Raw genomic sequence first — 22,147 nt, forward strand, 5'->3', positions numbered from 1 at the left:
CCAAATATCATGACTGTGGTATTAAACTTTGTAACAGAAAGAGGCAAAACCAACAAGTTTAGTAAAATAAACAAATAATTTATTTCGCTAGAATACAAAGTGAAAATCCAAAAGACACGTTAAGTATTGTGAATTAAATCCCAAATAATCCTAAATTTTCCAATCAATGTCCAAATTATAAAATGTTCTAAATAATTATGCAATCTTGAATGTGTTAATGTACCACAGTGATATAATCCAGAAATGTCTTTGATTGAATTCAGATAATGCCAAAGTAGAGTTTTTGTCCAAAACATCAATGAGCACATTGTAATTCCAATGATAAATTTAAATAAACAAATTCCTCTCCAATTAAAATTGAACACAACTATAAACTGTGATCATAGATTTTCAAAGCTGATATTAAAACAGGAATGAATAATTTGTTTAACACATCCTTTGTATACAACTGTCATTTGACCTATTTATAGATAAGGTCAGGTTTGGAACTTAAATGGTAGTAAACAACATGATAAAAATCAGGTATGTATAAGCCTCAGCCATGACAGTAGAGCAGCAGAGAGACTGAGCCCACCAACTATTCGTTCCAACAGAACCCTCTATCAAAAACACTCTTGATAGAAGGTCTTTATTTCACAAAATAAACCCTCTATTCAGAAAACTATGATAAATAAGCCTTCTCTGCTGACCAAAGAAGTTATTTCATGAAAAATAACTCACTATAAAAATACTTCTTGACCCAGGGAGACGTCGATGAAACACTTGGGGGCTCATTCTCTCTGCTGCTAGCGATGTAAATATTCTAGGATTTCTAGTTAAAAATTGTATCTAACCCAACTCGATAACGTGTCCGAGGATCATGTAAATTTATCGTTACAAATCCGTGTGGTTTTGCCTGAGCACGACTAAAGAAATTTCTGAATTTATTGATGTCCATGTCACCGCTGCACCAAGTTCGATGAATATTTTGTAACGTATGTGCGTCAACGCCGTTAAATACCGTGAGAACGTTACAGTTATCTCTGATCACTTTCGGAATTTGTGTATAACGTTGAGTTACATAAATCACATCAACGTTTTTGTGCCTGCCGCGGGAAAATATCCTGGCAGGGTTTGATTGTTTGTCCAGCATGATATCATCGTACACGACTAAATTACTAATACTCCCATCAATATCATCGATACTCAGTGCTTCATTGATATCAGTTATAAAATCAATAACATCTTCATGAAAATCACTTTGATTTTCCATTATCGATTTTGCACTTTCGTTAAAATCTTTTAACACACTGTAGCATCGCTGATCGTCCACAGACGGGGCTATCAAATATAATTTATCCCACTTCATCCACTTCATTATTAAATTAAGTAACAGCTGTGTCTTACCCGACCCAGATGGACCTATAATAATCATTCGAATTGAATTTGGTAGCACTGAGTTATGTTTAATTGGCTCTCGTTGCTTTGACGCAGAAAAGTCAGTGATCTCCATTAAATATATCATAAAATAAATATGAATTTATATTGTGTGAAATGTCGAGCACATACCCCAACTACGGATACAACAACACTTACAACAAAAAATAATCGACAAGCGCTTACAGGCAAGTGTGAACGATGTGGCACAAAAAAATTTAGATTTATTAAAAAAAAAATGGAGGTGATATCGCAGCCAAGTTAACAGCGCTGCCAGGAGCTCCGTGGGCTAAATACCCAGGAGAAAAACATCTTCCAGGATATAATTACTGTGGTCCAGGAACTCGACTTTATATCAGACTTGATGCTCAGGATCAGCCAAAACCAGGTGAGTATCCGATAAACGCTATTGATAAGGCGTGTCATGCTCATGATGCAGCTTACCGAAGCAAGGATTTGCAACAGCGCCATCTCGCGGACGTGAAATTAATTCATGCGTTAAATGCCATCCCTGATAAATCTTTCAAGGAGAGGTTAACATCCTGGTTGATAAAAACTGCAATGAAATCTAAACTTGTATTAGGCGCTGGTAATTAATTATAATGGAGTCGATTTATTATTCCCCAAGCGGATACTGGAGAGGTAACGCAGCAATTAGTAAACTCGCTGAAGCAGCAAAAGTTACAGCAGTTACTGCTTAAATTTGGTTATCCCGACAGGCAATATGGCAAATTTATCTACCACGCCCTAAACAAATTCACTTCGCGCATTTCGATGTTAGTGTACCAAATGAGGTTCATCAAGCTGATATATTATTTCTGCCACATGATACTATCCGAAGACGTACATACAAGTACGCGTTAACCATAGTTGATGTTGCCAGTAGATACAAAGATGCGGAACCGTTAACAACTAAAACAGCATCTGAGGTTGCTTCTGCGTTTGAAAGAATTTATCGGCGAGGACCTCTACATTGGCCAAATCTATTACAAGTTGATCCTGGCAAAGAATTTCAAGGTGCAGTATCATCGTTGATGAAACAACATAACGTCACCATCAGACGTAGGGCATACTGAAATTCACCGTGATCAGGCAATTGTTGAGCGATTCAGTAGAACACTTGCTGAGTGGTTATTTGGATATCAATACGCAAAGGAATTTATTCAGGATACGAGATCGCGCGAATGGGTTGCAAGATTACCAGGTGTGATAACTGCGCTAAATAATGAAATAACTCAAACAACAAACATGAAACCTGCCATCGTGATCACGAAAAAAAATATACCACTACAACGAAAGAAAGAAAAACAGCAAATACTGGGTAATGTTACTGTAAGATATTTATATGAACCAGGTGAACTTGAAGGTGGTAAACGAAGAGCGACTGATCCCATTTGGAGTGTTACCACACATAAGATATCCACCGTGACAAGATCCACTGGCAGACCAGCAATCTATAGATTAGATTCAACTGCTCCTCAACGTGGATTCACCCGTGAGCAACTTCAGGTAATTCCGAGGACACACAATTGCCGCCAAAATCACTGAAGTGATTTCAATGACTTAACTAGCGCTGACACCCCGACGTCGATTACACTCAAGACAGGTCAACATGATATTATCACGTGTATGACCGCGATTGTTATCTTTTCTGTCTACGGTAAATTGTCTTGAATTTTTATTCGAATACTGCCATAGCATTATACAATTACAGCTCGCACAGTGATTATTCTGTTGTTGTTTCAACGCGTTAATAAATTCAACATCAAGATCAAAATCGCGATTATTTTTTTTGTCACTCTGTTTGTAACCGGTGAGTTTTTTTCTTATTACATCACCATCGCTGTTGTTTTCATTATTAATTTTATCAGCGTTTGAATCTTCCAAGACAATTCTTCGCAGTTGAGATATTCTTCTGACTCTGGACACTGCTAGGTAGACTAAGTTCGACCATTCGATTCGATCATCAACAATCCAGACAGTTGTATCAGAGATAGTCAGTCCTTGAGAACAATGAATGGTCATAGCGTATCCTAGCGTCCACGGGGATTTATTCATTTTTAGTGCATCCTCGACAGCATCGATGTCAACTAACACAATATCATTCAATACTAAATTCTGTTTCTCTGTCTTTCCTGGAATATCAACATCTGTATTTTGTAACCACGTATCAGCTGGTCTATAACATAATGGCGTTGGCAGCATTGGAAACTTTTCTTGTTGTAATTGAAATAGCTGTTCTTGAAGTGTGTCTCTGACTATCTTTCTACTCGCCACTATCAAATCGTCTGGTTTCCACACGCGTAAAAAGTCACTCATCGAAGTTTCAGTAATCATCTTGTGCATGATTTCACATTGAATTTTATTCGGTTGTAATCTGATTAATGTTTTAAATTCTTTCAATGTTGCATCAAGTGCTCGGTAATCATCAGACACTTCTTCGTAATAATCAACAAAATTCCTCAGCCAATCATGCGGAGATGCGCCGACAAACGGAGGTGGTTGACCGTGATCGCCGCACATAATCACTGCAGTATTTTTCGTTAACAGCCAATCAAGAAATGTTTTTAACGTTTCCAGCAGCACCGTACATATCTCATCCCAAATTATTATATCATTGATATATTTTGTTCCCATTCGATCTGACGTCCACACACCGCCGCTATATTTGAAAAAGCTGTGATAAGTACAAGAATTAACTCCTCGCTGTTTCATCTCTCTGGCAAGCCTGTGTGTAGGTGTTAGCACAATCATATCCGATTTTCCAAATAATTCAATCGCTCGAGTTGTCTTACCAGACCCGCCCAGCCCGTTCAAATAAACAGTTTTGTGTCTGGTGATTGGATCATATACAGACGGTGCGGAAGATATTTCTGGCATCTCGGATTTATAATAATTATCCTCTATTGCAGCATCAGCGGATTCACAATACTCGTGTAACATCTCCACTTTTATTCTCCACGAACTCCATTCATCTCCGCCGCAGAATTTCATTATATCGGTCAGTGATTCTGAATATTTTTTATCGATATAAAATGAATCTGTTGCAACTCTGACTGCGGTGTCAGGTAATCGATTTACCATCGATAACAAATTTATAGAAACATAAGCCAGCATTGAAGATCTCAAATGTGTGTATTGAGGCGATTCTCCGTCGATATAACTTACAATTGTGCCCAACTTTTTCCCGTCGGACAAGAACACATCCTCCAGATTACAAAATATGTCTCGGGCAACCGCGTCGGCGATTATAAAATCCAATTCAGCTTCATCGATAATCAACCGCGAGTGATGCATTTTATGATCAAATGCTGCACCCTGAGTAAATTTACCGATTATTCCTCGTCCAAGATCTTTCGCTGTACTTTTACTGTTTTTGAGTCTAATCTTGAGAATTTCAGGAGCTCCTTCGCGGATAGCATCAAGAGGAGTTTCTGGACGTGCTTGTGTCCATTCTTCGATAACTTCATCGAGAGTTACACGTTCTGGTGTTGGTAACCAAACTGAGGTCTGCGGTTGATAACATATGATTGCTTCACAGACGGTCAACGATACCAGTATTCCGCTGTCAAGCATATATCGCAATAACACTATTGGTACCCAGCGCTTTTCGACGAAGTGTCTGCCAAACCAAACATAACAAATCGGATGAAGTCCCGTGGCGAATTCAAACGAAGTCACACGAGCAAATCCTGTCAAATCAAAATCGGGTGAAACGCCGTTTACGGTGACTCGTGTCATCGAGTTTGTGGGATGTCTGAATCGCTGAAAGTATTCGCTGCACTCGCCGTTTCCGAGAAAGCTTCCTGGGTAGCAAGCAATCATATCCACGGAAATCATATCCCAGTAGTCATACCAGGTATTCCATAACCCGCCATGACCATACTCGACACAACTTAATTGTATATCTGAAAGAAACTGACTTCGGGTTGGTCTCCATGAATTTCTCTCTCTGGCGGCGTGAGCGGCAACACTTGGAACTGTAAACAATTAACCAATAACTGCTCAATGTTGTCGTTGGAAATGCTAGCATTTCTCACACATTTCTCTGCGAGTTTTTTCATTTGTTGTTGCAACGATTCTGTCCGGTATAATTCCCCGTTGGGTTTTACAAATTGATCATACTCGGAATCTTCGGAACTCCTAAATAACCACACTGACACAGGGTCGGTTTTACTCAGCGTGTAAATAGCATCAAATATATTCCCGCGACAAAATTTGACAACACGGTCTCGTGGAAATATTGTAACCGCATCAGTCCAGGCATGAGAGTTATGATCAATAATTTCAATCGGTGTTCCTGATTTTTTATAATGTTTGGAATTATATAATATTTCCCCGGTTAGTGTTTTTACTGTTATTGAACATTTTAATTTACTTGATAGCGCAGCAACATCATTTATTGATGCCCCAGTATCCTTAACTGATTCAGCCCAGGCTGTTATTTTTTCACATCGCAGATCGGTTAAACCGTTTCCTCGTTTAGCGTTTTTAAAATGTTCCATTACTCGTTCAGCTACACAATTCAGCGTTGAAAATTGCATCGGGGTGAGTTTATCAATTTTTGTTTTTTTTACCGGATATATTCCATAAATGACTGCGGTTACAGGATACACTCGAGCGTAATATGGTTTATCAATCCCGGTCAGCATTCCTGGTTTACAGCCACTACTTAACAGAATGGTCTTTCCGTTAGCAAGAACAGGGTCGAGTTTGTCACGGATAATCCATTCATCGGAATCTGTTTGCACAATAAATTTTATTCTGAAAAAATATTTCTTAACACGTCCATCTCGCTGATGTCCATCAGCGAGGTAATCAATAATTGTTTTTGCTCGGGCATCAGTCATTGTAGCATCGATGATGACCTCATCACCGAAGAAGAGTTTGTCAATGATATTGACTGAGTCAACGTCGCGGATAATTTTAAATGACGACCATACATGAGATGCGCCGTCGTTGCGGAATTCTTTTTTACCCTCGTTGATAATATTAAACAGATCAGTTAGATACCGTCGTCGTGAGTCTTTGTTTAGCCTGTCAAGATCGAATCTCCCAGCTCCAAATAAACCCTTCATATTATATTTAAGACAAATATTTAAATACAAAATATATATATATATATATATATATATATATATATATATATATATATATATATATATATATATATATATATATATATATACAATGAATAACTGCAAGTGGTTAAAAGTTGATTCTGTGGTGAACACATACAAAGCATCAAACGAGGAAGCACAGGACCTATTCCCTGCCTGCGATGTGGCATTGATGTCAGGGGTAAAACACAATTATGTGCGGGATGCAGGGGGAAACGATACCGTGAACTCAAGCGATATTACAATAAAAAAAATAACGGAGACGGGCTGAAATCCGAGAGTGATTATATAACTAAGTTTTCAGACAAATTATAAATTAGACAAACACATTATTATATAAATGAGCCAAGAATTTGTCTCACATCCAACCATTAAAAATTACGAAGCATCACGCGAGGGAATAGTTAGAAATAGCAGGTTGAAAAAAACCAGTTGGTACTGTTACTATTTTTGGTTATCTCCGATTTAGGGCTGCTGGTGGTAAAAGCTATTATAATCACAGGTTTGTGTTCGAGTGTTTTCGCGAAGAGATCAAAAAAGGGCTTGTAATTGATCACAAAGATAATAATAAACTTAATAACTCTCTTCAGAATTTGCAAGCCATTACTCAGAGCGAGAATTCTGCACAAGGTGGTACTGGTAAATTTGCAAAAATTCTCAGAGCTGTAAGATCTCTCAACAAAAATACTAATAAAGAAAATATATTTCGCTCAATGGCCTTAGCTGCAAAGTATTTTGGTATTAAACCGTGTTCGGTTCAACGTGTTGCAGAAAATATTATCAAATCAACTTTTTCAGTTAAGTTTAATAGCTGGATTATATTTTCCTATGTAGATAACTCTGCAGCGACTGTGTAAAAGTCAATGATACAATTATTTCCCCGTTGTCACCTTGACAGGTAACAGCAGACGATTTTCTGCACAAGGAAGTAAATAACTTCCCTCTATTTTATCAAGATGACAGCGCAAGAATGGTTTTATCCTTGACAGCATCAAGAATAAACATGTATTTATCTTTTTTTTCACAGGCAATATCTTTATTTTATTACACTTGTTCGGGTTTATGGTTCATCTGTGGTTTCCACATGATCATATTTAAGAAAATACGTTTTAAGCAAATCATGCTGAGCTATTTCTGAACTTTCAGGTATCAGTCAGTTTATATACAATATCGTCCTAATACTATACGGGGTTTCGAAACCCAACGAAGTTGCACAACTTTCTCCATATCGCCCCGTTCCGGGGTAATCTTTTACCCCAAACAGGATTGATTTCGGGCTGGGGGTGCAACTTTGTTGGACGTAGAATATAACCCCGCATCGATGTTTGTGCCGTCTTAAGATAAATTAGAATTAAGTTATATGTTTGTACCGTCCTAGGATAAGTTATATATACAATTGTAAATACAACTGCTGTAAATAGCTTCTACTGCTGTAAATATGCTTCTACTGTAAATACAACTGCTGTAAATATGCTTCTACTGTAAATATTGTAAATACTATGTGTTTGTGCCGTCTTAAGATAAGTTAGAATTAAGTTATATGTTTGTGCCATCCCTAGGATAAGTTAGAATTAAGTACTAGGATAAGTTAATGTTATGTGTTGTCCCCATATGAGCCTTGCTAGGATATCAAATGGTAAGCTAGGAGGTTCACAAATGGGGAATGTCTCGTCGTTCGCAAACACACCTTCTGGGCTTTCTAGACTGTTTTTTGGCAGCTTAGGAGCTCAATCGGGGGTAATGTTTCCGCTCCCTCCTGAGTTTGGTAGGTTATCATATGATAAGACAGAAACTCAAGGAGATGTGATGTTTTTTTTTATTTTAAATATATAAAAATATATATAAATATGAATCGAGAAAATATCAATAATGTGATTGATGCTATTCAAAAATTAGAAAAACAAGGATTTAAAATATTACTAAATGTTGAAACTATTCTGTCTGATTTTGAATCATTATACGAAGCTAAGTGTGCAGGGCGTTATATTCTTCCTGCTCAATATCGATTCATAAAGATGATTCAAAATAATTTGTATAAATCGCTAGCCAGCGTAGCGGAGACACAAATAAATGAATTTGTTCCACTGTCTCGTGCAATCGAAAAGATCAGGCTGGCACTGGCAGCTGAGTATGAAACAAAGAAGATAATAAATAATCGGGTCAGGAAATTAAAGCATTGTATGTCCGCTGACGAAATCAAGGACGCTGTCAGCGATGAAAATCCAGAGAATTTTGAAGTCAATGATAACTTCGTCACTGACGAGGAAGTAAATACCTCACCTTGATTGCATTTTACTTGGAAGTGAAATCGAAAGAAAAAAAAAAAGTAATATTTTTTTTTATGTCCAAATTGTGCAACTGTCCGATTTTGTTGGTTTTCATAGCAAAATACCCTATCAAATCGAGGAAAATGGACGATTTCTCTGATTTTTACTAGCAATTACCCTATCAAATCCGTGACTTTGGACTGTTTTGTTGATTTTCATAGCAAAATACCCATATAAAATCAGCAAAATGGACAATTTCGTTGGTTTTTACTAGCAAATACCTTATCAAATCTGTGACTTTGGACTGTTGCAGAAAAATACTATAAGAAAAAATAAAATCCTGCAGAGGAAATAATTATTATATGAAATTTATACAAACTGCACGATTTTCACTGGTTTCATAGCAAAATACCCTATCAAATCTACGACGCTGGTCTGTTTTGTTGATTTTCATAGCAAATTACTCCTATGAATCTACGACGCTGGACTGTTTTGTTGGTTTTCATAGCAAAATACCCCTATGAAAATCAGCGAAATTGTCAGTGAAAAATCTTTGATTTTCAAAAAAATATATATAAAGTAAAATATTTTCAAAGGATTTTCACTGCAGTATCTTATCAAGATGATCCCGTGAAATGCACGAGTGAACATAATTGAAGATTTGGTCTGCGTCACAAGTAATCATCGTGATATTGTTTTCGTGGAATTGCTTCAGCTGAAATTCTGTCAGTAAAAAATCATCATTGCCGTACTTATCGATGATTATTTTAACATGGCCCGGGAAATAGTTTCCGGTAAATAATTTTCGGATGAATTCTTCAAGCGCGTGCTTGTCAACGATGGAACATTTCACGTGTTGATACATTTGCTATGTTATTCGCGTTCATTTAATATAATTTATTATGACAGTGCTGTCGCTGATGATGATGTCTCTGGAAACGCTAGCGTTTCCCACCGGGCTATCATCGTCGGAAACACTTTGTGTTTCACTGTCACTGTCAATAAAATCACTGTCAGAGACATCCTGATCACTGACAATAAAATCACTGTCAGAGACATCTTCGTCATCATCATACTTCTGGTAATTCGAAGATTTTTTGGACATTATTATGATATGATATTATTAATTGAAAGTCTACGATTTGAAAATCGTTTCTGAAATTCTTTGAATTTCCATTGAAAGTCCTTGAAAAATACTTCGTATTTTTAGGACTTGAAAATCGTTTCACGATTTCACCAGCAAATTAATACTAATAGTTTCACCTCGTAGGTCCAAAAGTCTACCCTGTTGGTCAGTGACTAAAATTCATCCATGTCAGCGTCGGGTTATGACACCGCAGAAATACTGGATTGATTGGCTCTTGTACAATCAAAAATCCAGGTGGTTCTTTAGGGGTAAATGAATACAATATAAACCCTTGCTGGGCTTGATTTGATATTGTTGTGTCTATGTTGTAACTACCGTTGATTACGTCACACATAAGATTGACCGCGACGACATCAGTGATATTTACTACGCCTGGAGAAATATGTCTGCCATCGCTCGCTGTTGAATTGTCAACGCTGAGGATAACGGGTTGTGGTAATATTCACTTGTTGTACGCGGCAAGAATATCCGGGAAGTATTCATCGATGACATCAGTGACATGTTTTCGTAAGATGACCGGGGAAACGTATCCTGGAAATTTATAATTTGCAAGTTCAGCATCGCTGATTTTAAGTTTATCTAATGCTTCTCGGAGAGCACGTAGAGTTTTTTTGTTTTTTATTTTTTCCACAAGATATGCTAATTTAGTATCTTCGTATCCATGCCGATCAAAGAGCGACTTCAGTCCTCTTACCTCTTTTTCATCTTTTTCTATTTCAGCTTTTTCGTGCTTGATCGCATCGACTATGCTTTCAACTGCTCTGCTGTTCAAAGTGTCCATGTAATTTGCAATTTTATTTAATTTTTTGATTTCGCTGATGATATCATCACGGGAACCTGTTATATCGCTGATATGTGATTGAAAGCGCGAACGTAAATTCTTTAGTCGTTGATTGTGCAATTCACGATAATAATTAAATAGATCAGTAAGCCCCTCATTCGAATAAAAAGTATATACACCGAGCATACTGTATACCACCCGCCAGCCAATTCTCCCACGGTCATAAGTAAATTCAAATGCTGGATTATAACCAGTTATATAAGTTATTGCCGGGATGATACGTTTATCTTCTTTTTCAATCTCCCCTGGGGAATAATATTCTTTCCCTTCGTCAGTGATATAATCGGACTTTTCGCGTGCAGGTGGTGTCGGTGGTGGATTTTCGGGCCATCCTAATACTGTTCTGATTGAACTGTTATAAATGTCTACGTGGTAACCGGGTGTTGAGATTTCGATGATCATTGACAACGTTGGCTCGTGTGCGGTTATTGATATTTTTGATTCTTTTCCGGTGACACGTTTTATTTGACGCTGTATTTCTTTGTTGATTTCTTCGATCTGATAACTCCCAGTGGGTAACGCAATGATGTTCCAGTCGGGGGTGCCGTCAGGGTTATTCTGATACGAAAATACAAATGAATTATTCGGCGATTGTCCGTGAAATGATCTCGACCTGATATTGGGCCAACTGTGATATACTCGTAATTGTGCCAACGCAATCTCGGTAACTGGAATTGCAGTTGGAAAATTAATATTAAACTCTGGTTGTGTTGAAGATATTGTTATCATTGTGGTTTTTACTGGAGTTGTGTTCGCGTCTATCTCTTGAAGTATTTCTGTCATTATTTATCTTCATCATTTTCAAATTAAAATTCTTTGTGCGCTCGTAATCGTTGTATGCTGCTGCGATCAGCGTGAATTCGGAATTGGATATAACTGTATCGTCAAGGCTGGATGATATCAACGAGGACAATTTCGAGTAGGTGCTTGTGGCCGCGTTGTTTAACTTTTCATATTCGTGTAATTTGGTTAGCGCGCACGAGGATATTTTTTTTGCAATTATATTAGCAACTCCTGCAATCGTCGTTGATGCTGAAATTGTGATTGTAATCACGATTGCAGTTGTCACTGGTGTCAGCGCTGATAATAACACACCCGTGGATGCAACTACCGCGGATACCGAATACACTATTGTGTCTAATACAGTTACACGCCGTTTGTATTTTTTTATCTTTGTTACGCATTTGTCAATAGTGTTTTTTAACTCTGACTGCCATTCGCGTACCTGATCATACCTATATTGCTGAGCATCTAATGTTGTCGTTGATGCTGATTTCATTTTATTATTTTACGCGGTAACCAATTGAGGTGTTTCTGCGATGAATTCCAAACACCACTAGTAAGATGTTGCGGTTAATTTCTTGTCTGCGGCTTCAAGTATAAATATTTCTTCGGTTCCGCTGTTTAGTATTACAGTTACAACCCCGGAATACTTATCGGTGGAATGTCTCCAGGGATATGTTGTAAAGATTTCAAATTTAGCGGCAGAAAACACAGACAGTCTATACACGCCAGTGGCTGTTGCTGTATATTTGATAGTATTATTTTGTCTGGACCATGTTGCGAATCCCGATGATACCGTGTATGTTATGTTGGTGATATGCCCGGGGGTAACTCCAGTGGGGACTTTAATCAGACTAGTTTTGTTAACGATCTCAGGAATCCCCACTACGATGTTTTGCTGTGTTTGTTTGATCGTGTTAATGTTATTTTCTATCAACGCGATTTGATCTGAAAAACTTTTTTCTATTCTGACTACACCTAACCGGGTATTAATCTTGTTGATATCGTTGGCGTTATTAGTAAGATTTGGTATGATTTCAGAAAGTTTCATGTCGATGACCGGAGGAACCCCAAAGAACTTATCAATGGACTCATCAGCTTTTGCGAAGTTTCTTCGAAGTCTTGTAAACGCACCCACGTGAACATCATACTCTGCCCGCAACGTGGTTAGTTTACCGTCAATGGTGTCTACATATTGTTTGTTTGCGGCATCTTCCAGGGATGTTGGATCCGCTAAAACGGTTATTTTGTTACCGTTCATGCTGAGTTCACCTGTCATTGTATCACCGGTCTTCGCTACACGTTCCCCTGCGGCTTTTCGTGCATCATCTCGAAGCGCCGCGATTGATATCAGTGAATCTCTGATTCTGCCGCTGTCAGTGAATACAACGATGTTGTCCGTGGTAGCTCCAATAACCCTGCGAATTATGTCATTCCACCTAATGTTACTGGTTTTTAGTTTGCCGTGCCTGTCCTGAAAAATATCTATCCCGGTTAACGTTAAAAGATTATCAATTTCATCTTTGGTCGCATACTTTGATAAATCGATATCTTTTTTTTCTTCCTTGGTTCTGCTTGATCTTCCGTAAATATCTACCATTATTAGTTATGGGGTTGTTTAAATTTGGAAATCACATCTGTGGTGTATTCATGCACGACTTTGTGCAGAGGAATTTTTGGGTGTTTTATTATCGCATCAAGAACGTTTAAAAAACCTCCTGACCACAAATGGGAGGATCAGTCAGTGTTTGTGTTGGTAACGTTGACTGCCGTAGGAGTCTTTGTCGCTGTGAAGTATTATTTGCGTACCTGAGAAACTCAACTGGTGGTGCTAGCCCGTACGAATCAAAATATACATTTCCACGTGGATCGATCGCGTAAGCAACCCAGTGAGTTCCAGGACCTTCTTTGTTGTCGAGATTAATAATTCCGGTTTCTGTGCTATTCGGTCATGCTGGTAATTGATCTCGCATAAAGACACCTCTGAAATTCTTTATACGTAATTGCTTAACAGCATCAAGTAAATCAAAATTGCTTGCTGGAAGCGTTTTTAAAACTGTTTTGGATACCATGACGCCAGAGTTACTGGGAGTCTTAGACCGCAGCCTGTTTTTTTTCTATATCCCAATCCTGATTTTTGGAACATTGTTGTTGCGAGATGCGGAAGGTATTTTGCCATCACAGGCGCTAAAGCTTTTGACAAGTCGCCTTGTGTTGGGTTACGTTTACCAGTTACTGCACTGATTCCCCCAATAAGTGGCGCTAATATATTTCCTCCTCGTTTGTTATTTCCTTTTCCGACTGCTTTCTTAAGGGCCATTCCTGCTGCGGTTCCAACTGCACCTAACGCTGCTGCCTTTGCTGCTGCGGCTGCTGCTGGTGCTAGTGTTGCGGCAAGTATTGGAATGAGTGGAGATATTCCACCGGACTTAACCATGTCACGGACAGCTGTGGCAGTAAAATCAAGTCTGATTCCCTTTCCTGCTGTTCTGGCTTTGTTGGTTTGATTAAGCTGTGTTTGAGTAACCGATAATTTATTTTGACCACCACTAAGTTGTCCGTGTTTAAGTGTTATTGACGTTCCTGATGCTGATGCTTGTTTTGATTTTAGTTTATTAATCTGACCAGGGGTCAGAGCGATGTTAGCGTGATGAAATGACATTTTATTTATCAGAGATTGATCTAATTGACATGTTTTTGAAAACTACATATTTTCTACTGGTGCATCGATGACTCTCATTCGGCCGCCAGCACCTTCAAGCAACATTGCTTTATCGGAAAGTATGACCGCGACTGCTCTTTAATTAGCTATAGCTGCTGCTCCTGCTACGGGTCTATTCACTGTAGCCCGAAAGTGAACATCAACGACAGACTGTCTGGTTAAATCAAGATGCTCCAGCGAGAAGTAATAGATTGGATAATGAGATGTAAAATCCAATTGTGATATTTGCAAACCAGTATCGATATTTAGATCGCGCGCTTGATATTTCGTCAATCGTTGATATGCACGTGCAACATGATTATTACCAAAATTTAGCATTATGTTCTCGGATGGTTCCTGATGTCCGTTAATTCTCAGAGAAACGTCAGTGATACCAAGTTGATCAAATATCATATGCGAATGTGTTTGATCACCCACTCGTGCAATATTTTGAAGAGCAATGAAAATATGTCTCGGCGCTGCAACTCCCTGCTGTGATGCTATATTCCATGTGAATAAACCATTGACGGTATGTTGAAAACTATCTGTGGTTGTTGTAAGCCACGATAGCAGCGTTTTACCACCTTGATCCATAAAAGAAAGCAGTCGCTGTTCTTTGGCAATTGCAGGAGTCATTACCGGCATCCACAGTGATAGTTTTGTTATTAATACTTTACCAGCATCACCAGCACCAGCACCAGCTTCTCGCCATAGCGCATCATTGTCATCGCCTTTTCTAACAAGCACAACTGTATGTTTTGCTCCGAAAATTACCTTTCTGACATCTCGGCAAAATCCAAAGATATGCGACAGCGGAATTGCACAAGAAAATTTTCTACTATCCCCGCTCAACATTAATTTATGCGCGGCGAAACCCAAATTAAAATTTTCGTTAGCACCATGAACCACCGGATTCACATCAGCGTCGGCATTGCCGGCATTATTTCTTGGTCGTCTAATATTGTACTGATCATCGTTAGGATGATTAGAAGTGTCCTTGGCAAACATCATTGATGGACCAGCTGATCTTGTATAATCATCAGAATATCTTGCCAGACCAATTGTTGTAGCAACATCGACATCCTTCTAAATTGATTCAATATTTTTTCCATCAATCATGTAGGTAGCACTATCAAACAAGGCCATAATTCCGTTATTGACAAAACCGACTTTAAATGCAGCCGCGTAGTCTGTGTTATCTGTTTTTTTAATTTCACCTTCTATTTCAATAAATACTTCAGCGGGCAGGAAATATCTACTTGTATCTTGAACCTGAAGTTCAATTCGTCCTCGTTTATTATGCTGGGTCGGATTCCCGTTTAAACATTTTATTATAGAAGTTATCGTCTAAAACGAAGACCACTTCCCGCAATCAAACTTGTGTTTATTTGTTCAGCCCCTTGATTTATCAGCGCTGCTAGTTTTTGATTTGCGGCTTCGTTTATTACTTTACCGACATTTGCTGGCATGTCTGCGGTGGCTGGTAATTTTACCAGTGGAGATTTTCTACGTATCAGTCGTGCTAGTCTGTCCTTGATTGCCGTGAATGCTTTACCGGCAGCGCTACCAGCAGTGCCAATAGCTTTATCTTTAATAACATCAATGGCTTTCATCGATAATTGTTTTACGATTGGTATTGCTTTAGGTGCAATTCTCGCAAATAAACCCTGAACAACATCGCCGAATCCGTTTCCATAAGTCATCCTGTATACTGGTAGTCGTGAATTTACCACCCTGACCATGACTGGTCTACGATGAGAATTGTGTACTATCATGCTATTTAATTGTTATTTGTCTAATCGCTGTCGACGAGTTCATCAATAAGTTCTCGATAGATGTGAGTATCCATGATGCCGCCGCGAAATAGTCGATGACAGATATCAGCTGCTTCATTAATTATTTCTGGTGAGTTATTTCCAGCTCGTTTTCCTCTTAAGAGAACTTCTAGCCGTGATACATCATGGAGAACATTATCAGGACAAGTAATGTGACCACCAAGACCACTACCTGTAGCCCCATAGAGTAAGCCAAGATCTTCGAGAACATCAACATTTTTATCTGGACGTTTCTCTGGTGGCGGTGAATAGGGAGGTGGAAGCCCTTGTTGCCTACTTTTGTCAAGTTACTTTATTGCATTTATAAGGGTTGAAAATTTTGAATCGTTAGATTTAACCACTTTTTTGTTGTGGTATACACGATACGCCCATCTAACAAAATTGTCATCAGTCGTGTACTTATATTTCTCATTTAAAACTTTTTCTTTGCTGTACAAACCCTCTAACATCAATTCAGGCAGTTTTTCTTCTGGTGTGTTTTTAAGGAGTTTAATAAAACCGGGATCAAATTTTGCAGTCAGTTCAACAATTTCCTTTGCTACCTTTGGTGCAACAGCCTTGGCGACTTTAGTACCTTCTTCAGCGGTGGGTGGAGGTTGAGCAACAACAGTGGGCGGAGGTTGAGCTGCAACTATATCAGTTGGAAGCTCTCGTAAAATCTTTTTTGTTTGTTTGGTTCTTCTAGCAATTTTTTCAGTTTGCTCAACGGTTTGTTTTAACACTGGAAGAATACCCTTTTCATCTCCCAATAAAGCTTCTTTGGTGACCGCCGCAGCCTTCTCAGTAGCTGTTGTAACGGGCTTAAATAATTCTTCTGCACCTGTTGCAAATTCAACTTGTGCTTGCTGCCGTGCTTGTAATTTTTTTCTAACACTATCACGAACAGGAATAAATTTTTTGATTGCTTCAAGTCGCTCTTGAGCTAGTCTAGCGGAATGTGCTTCTCCAATGTTAGCCATTATTGTTAACTTAAATTTTTAATTCACAGCAGAAATCCTAGAATATTTACATCGCTAGCAGCAGAGAGACTGAGCCCCAAGTGTTTCGTCGACGTCTCCCTGGGTCAAGAAGTATTTTTATAGTTAGTTATTTTTCATGAAATAACTTCTTTGGTCAGCAGAGAAGAGTTATTTATCATAGTTTTCTGAATAGAGGGTTTATTTTGTGAAATAAAGACCTTCTATCAAGAGTGTTTTCGATAGAGGGTTCTGTTGGAACGAATAGTTGGTGGGCTCAGTCTCTCTGCTGCTAATAGTCTGGTAGGCCTTAATCAAAGACAAAGATCAAGCACAGAATATAAATTAAATATACATAACACAAGATTTTATCCTTTGCCTGTTAGAGTTTTACATTTATATTTAGATAAAGCAGAAACAAAATGATCAGAACCTTCTCTTTCTCCTTTTCAAAGGTACCCCTACTATTTTGGCAGTCACCATGTTAAGGTGAATTATTCTGACTTTCAAAAGAATTATCAAACACACTAAGACATATCTTCCATGAGAATCAAAGCTCATGAGGTTGGATCTATTTCTGCATCTTAGACATTTCTTAATCATTCATATCTCAGTGATATCATGAAAACCACTTGGCAGTCTCACTTCGCCTTTTCTTCCTTCTACCTTTATTCATTGTCACACCACTGTATTAGTCCTAATTGTGTCCTCCTGGTAAGCTGTCAAAGCCATCTTCCAATCTGCACTAGATAGACTGCCTTACTGGCACATCTCTCTGACAGATTATCATTGGAGCATCAGCCTTCAACTGGTATGGAAACATCAACAAAGTAATGATAGCAGTTAATGTGTTACTGCTATTAAAATGTAGTCTTTGTAACTCCCTTCTCACCCTGAGGTACCTCAGTTTAAGTCCAAGTCAAAGAAACACTCTTCTGCATGACATAAGTAACTAAGGCATTAGACAGGGATCATATTTTTGTTCTAAGACCTTCAGTTACTCATTGGAGTAGGGAATTAGCATTGTACTGGTGGCTGGCACCAAGAAAAGAGATAATAGAGTAGTAATAGCAGGTAAGTATCACGTGATTAATTTAGTGTTATCCCCCAAAACTACACTTTTATTGAATAGTAGGTAAAAAAATAAATGAATTCTGATGTAGCAAATATGTGTATTTATTAGCTAGAATTAACAATTATCCGGTAATCTATAGGTTGCAAAATTTCTAACATTTCAAATGGGTTAGAAGTGATATTTTGATGACGTATCACAACCAGTCTAAATTTTACCCTTATACAGTGGAACCCTACTATAACACAATAATAGGGGTAAACAAATTGGATCGCGTTAATAGTAGGGTCGCGTTAATGCTTGGTTTTACAGTATTTTACTTTTTTCAGAGAACAACTAATTGGCACATATACATGTATTCATGTCTAATGTATATGATGAATAGGGTATCAACACCATTTACTATTGTGCCATCATGGCATGCAGTTCATCCATAATGCACACAGATTTACAATATTCAATAATTTTATCCCAGATCATAATGTGTCTGAATTCAACGTCTGATATATAGCATGAACAGAGTATTAACACTGTTTACTTGCCATCTGATATCATACCATTGGGACCTGCAATTAATCCATAATACATGTAATTCCATTGCAAAAATTGCATACATATTTAAACTATTAAATAATTTTGTCACAGATCATTATGTGTCTGAATTCAGTGGGAAAAATTAACAGCAAAATTAGGTTAAGAAAGACGAAGCATGTGTACATTTCATTTTGTTTTAGTGTTTATGAATGATGTCTGTACAAATTTCATACTGCTAAAATGTTCTCATATGCGTTTTCATGTACATTTATCCATTGTAAATTTCCAATAATTAATGCTTGTATGCCATATTTGTTTGAATGACTACAGCAAGAATAATTAACAATCAACACATGTTTCAGCATGCATATAACTTTTACTTCAGATTTTGGGAATATCGAAAGAAACGTATGAAAACTACTATACTAATCATTGGACAAAGTGTAGTGAATGACTTGCGTTTGTGAACTTGCTTTTCCATAATGGTAAAATATTCTTTTACAAAATAGGAAATTAATAACAAGTTCATGAGCAAACACCATACACATGTGAAACCTGAGAACTAAGTGCAATAGTCCTGCAATGGTCACGAGTCACTTTTATAAAAAAATTTAAGCTGAATACATGTACAATTTCATACCCTTTCAATTCCCAGCTAATAAAGTGGACATTATTTACTGGTCAACTGATTGTGTCTAATAACACTGCCAAGCCCAGCAAATATATTGGTGCTTTCATTTTTTAATGTTTATTAAATTTTGAGAATCTTTTATCAACCACTGTATTGTCTGCTGCTTGGTTGTTTATGCAGTTAAAGAAGAAACACATGTTGGCTATTGTTTGAGCAATGATTGTATACAGAATTAATTTAAGACAATCACAAAAACAACTTATTGGCTTTACTCATGGATCAGTAATAAGTAACATTTCCAATACTGTTTATTTTGGCATAGCACTTCAAGAACCTGGTGAAATTGTTAAATTTCAGAAGCTACGCCATGATCATATTCTTTTTCAAATACATACGCGAACTCTTCCCCAAAATGATAGTAAACGTTTTACACACTATTTCTTGTATTTTAAAAAATATTTTTTCCCAGTTTGAGAAAAATACACTTACATTTATTTAAAATTTCAGGAACCACGCCACAATCATATTGTATTCAAATTCAAACACGATCTCTTCCCCAAAATGATAATACATTTTGTATACATTATTTCACGTACTTTGAGCAAAAAATATTTTTTCATCTGCGAATGAATATAAAAAATTTGGGAGCCATGCCACAACCACATTATATCCAAATTCACGTTATCATGGGGAGTGTTATGGCAGGGTTGCACTGTACTTGATATAAAATTCTCATCAAACAACATGATATTTTAACTGCCATGCCAAATATTTTACTTGTGTTTGGATAATTGGTTTTTTGGGGGTGTCTATATACTGTTGATTGTGTGAACATTTTTGAGAAATGTGTACGTTTGATAAATTAACACAATTATCTTATGAAATGGACCCCTTTGCTGGAGAAATATTTTTAGCGAAAACTAATTTTTTTTCCAACAAACGAAAAAACAGATGTTGGTGGTTATGGCAAAGCTGGTCATAAAATGCGGAGGCAGTCATCAAAGACTGGTGGTCTTGGAGGAAGCATGATGAGAAAAGTACATTTCAAGCCTGGACTTATGGCAGACTGGGAGCATGAGGCCTATTTTGGGCCACTCTTGAAGCTGGAAGAGGTAACACTGAATTGCAATATGGTAGTATGGTAGTACAGTTTTGTCTAAATTGTGTTCATCCAAATTATCTCCTTAACTCAGCTACATGAATTTCCCACCATACATGCAAATGTTATAAACAAACATGTTTATACTAAATATTGGTAAAATAGTAGTTCAGCTAAACCACAAATGTGCCACCACCCCACCTCATAAACACACATGTAAAATGTGTTCATCCAGCTCCCACTTATCCAGATGTCATCATAACTCCAATTTATCCAGATGTCATCATGACTCCCACTTATCCAGAAGTCATCATGACTCCCACTTATCCAGAAGTCATCATGAGTCCCACTTATCCAGATGTCATCATGACTCCCACTTATCCAGATTTCATCATGACTCTTGAAGAATTCAAATAAGTGAGGTACTTTGGTAATTATTCCTTTTGATATGCCTGCCATATGGCAAAAGGTATGATGCTATGAGGTCTAGTCATCCATCTATCCATCCATCACTTTTGTTTCCTTACAGTAACTTTACTTATAGGTTATGGATTTGACCAAACTTTATGGATGGACTTAGAAGTAAAGAAAGAAACTTTACTGTTTTGGGGTCAAAAACTTCAACAGCAATTCCACCGGGACTTCTTCAGACTAAGTTTCTCAACCAATCTTTGTGGATGGCATTCAGTAAATAAAAATGTAATGATTCAATTGTTTAAGGTCAACATTATCATAAGGTTGCTAAGTTTTCTTCTAGACTTCATACCTTGAACAAATCTTGTGGACTGTTTGCACATAGGGCAAGAAAGAAATCAACTGATATGAGGATAGAATTGTTCAAGCTCAAGGAAAAAAGTTTTTGTAAAAACTTTAATTACACACCAAAATGATGGCACTAAACAAACCAGGCTTTGAAGAAGGCTTACTGATATAGAATGAAAATGTGTTACAGATTGGACATTACACAGATCAAAGACACAATGTCCCAGATAAAGATAGTTTCTACACCATCTTCTTTTGAAACAATTCCAAAATAGTTTGCTTTTTAGGCAGAGAAGGAACCTATTAAACAAGCTGTGGATGTATCATGTACCATTTAATGTACTCTTGTTTGTTGTTTTCTTTTTTCTTTGGATTATTTTGCACATGGTAGGACTTCATCAGCTATATGGAAGGGGAATAAGTAAATAACACAGCATGGGACAATACAGCTGCAGATTTTAGTTACAGTGAAACTTGTTTTAGTGGGTATCTTCATAAAAAGGACACATGTCCATAAAGGACAAAGTTCTGAATTTTCTTTATAGACTGGCTTCATTGTAATTTTATCAATTCTCCTTTATTCTTTTTTAATTTTATAGGATGTGTGTATTCTCCATTGGTATTACATTTATAATTATTTTTCCAAGTTATTAATATTTATGTGCAGATCAAGGGTCAAAACGATTCACTGACAGATATGATCTTTAGCAAGTTCTACATGACCTGTCACACAGAAACACAGGGACTATCCATAGAGAAAGGTAAGGGTCATTAGATATTACTTTGAAGTTGTCTAGTCATCCAGACCTCACACCGCTACAGAAATTAGATGATACTACATGAGGGTTTATTTTGTATTAAATTTATTAAATGAGTTGTATAATAACTTTCTTTAAGCATCCAGTTAAGTGTATGCATACATGACATTTTCATATATTTATAAATTGCTGAAGGTGTTTCATTGTATAACTTAAAATTTATCT

At 37.4% G+C, this 22,147-nt stretch overlaps 1 protein-coding gene across 3 annotated transcripts in view; it reads left to right on the plus strand.

The window, feature by feature from the left end:
- LOC149779382 (dynein heavy chain domain-containing protein 1-like) overlaps window positions 1-22,147 on the plus strand; it is a 457,419-nt gene that overhangs the window by 243,611 nt on the left and 191,661 nt on the right. For all 3 annotated transcript variants that reach the window (XM_089940014.1, XM_089940015.1, XM_089940016.1), the window contains exons 67-68: window positions 20,255-20,415; window positions 21,832-21,925. In XM_089940014.1, the coding sequence (XP_089796140.1) occupies window positions 20,255-20,415; window positions 21,832-21,925 (255 nt within the window). The remainder of the gene's footprint in view (window positions 1-20,254; window positions 20,416-21,831; window positions 21,926-22,147) is intronic.

Source organism: Sinohyriopsis cumingii, chromosome 17 (genome assembly GCF_028554795.1).
Source record: "Sinohyriopsis cumingii isolate HCF-2022 chromosome 17, ASM2855479v2, whole genome shotgun sequence".
Lineage (NCBI taxonomy): Eukaryota > Metazoa > Mollusca > Bivalvia > Unionida > Unionidae > Sinohyriopsis > Sinohyriopsis cumingii.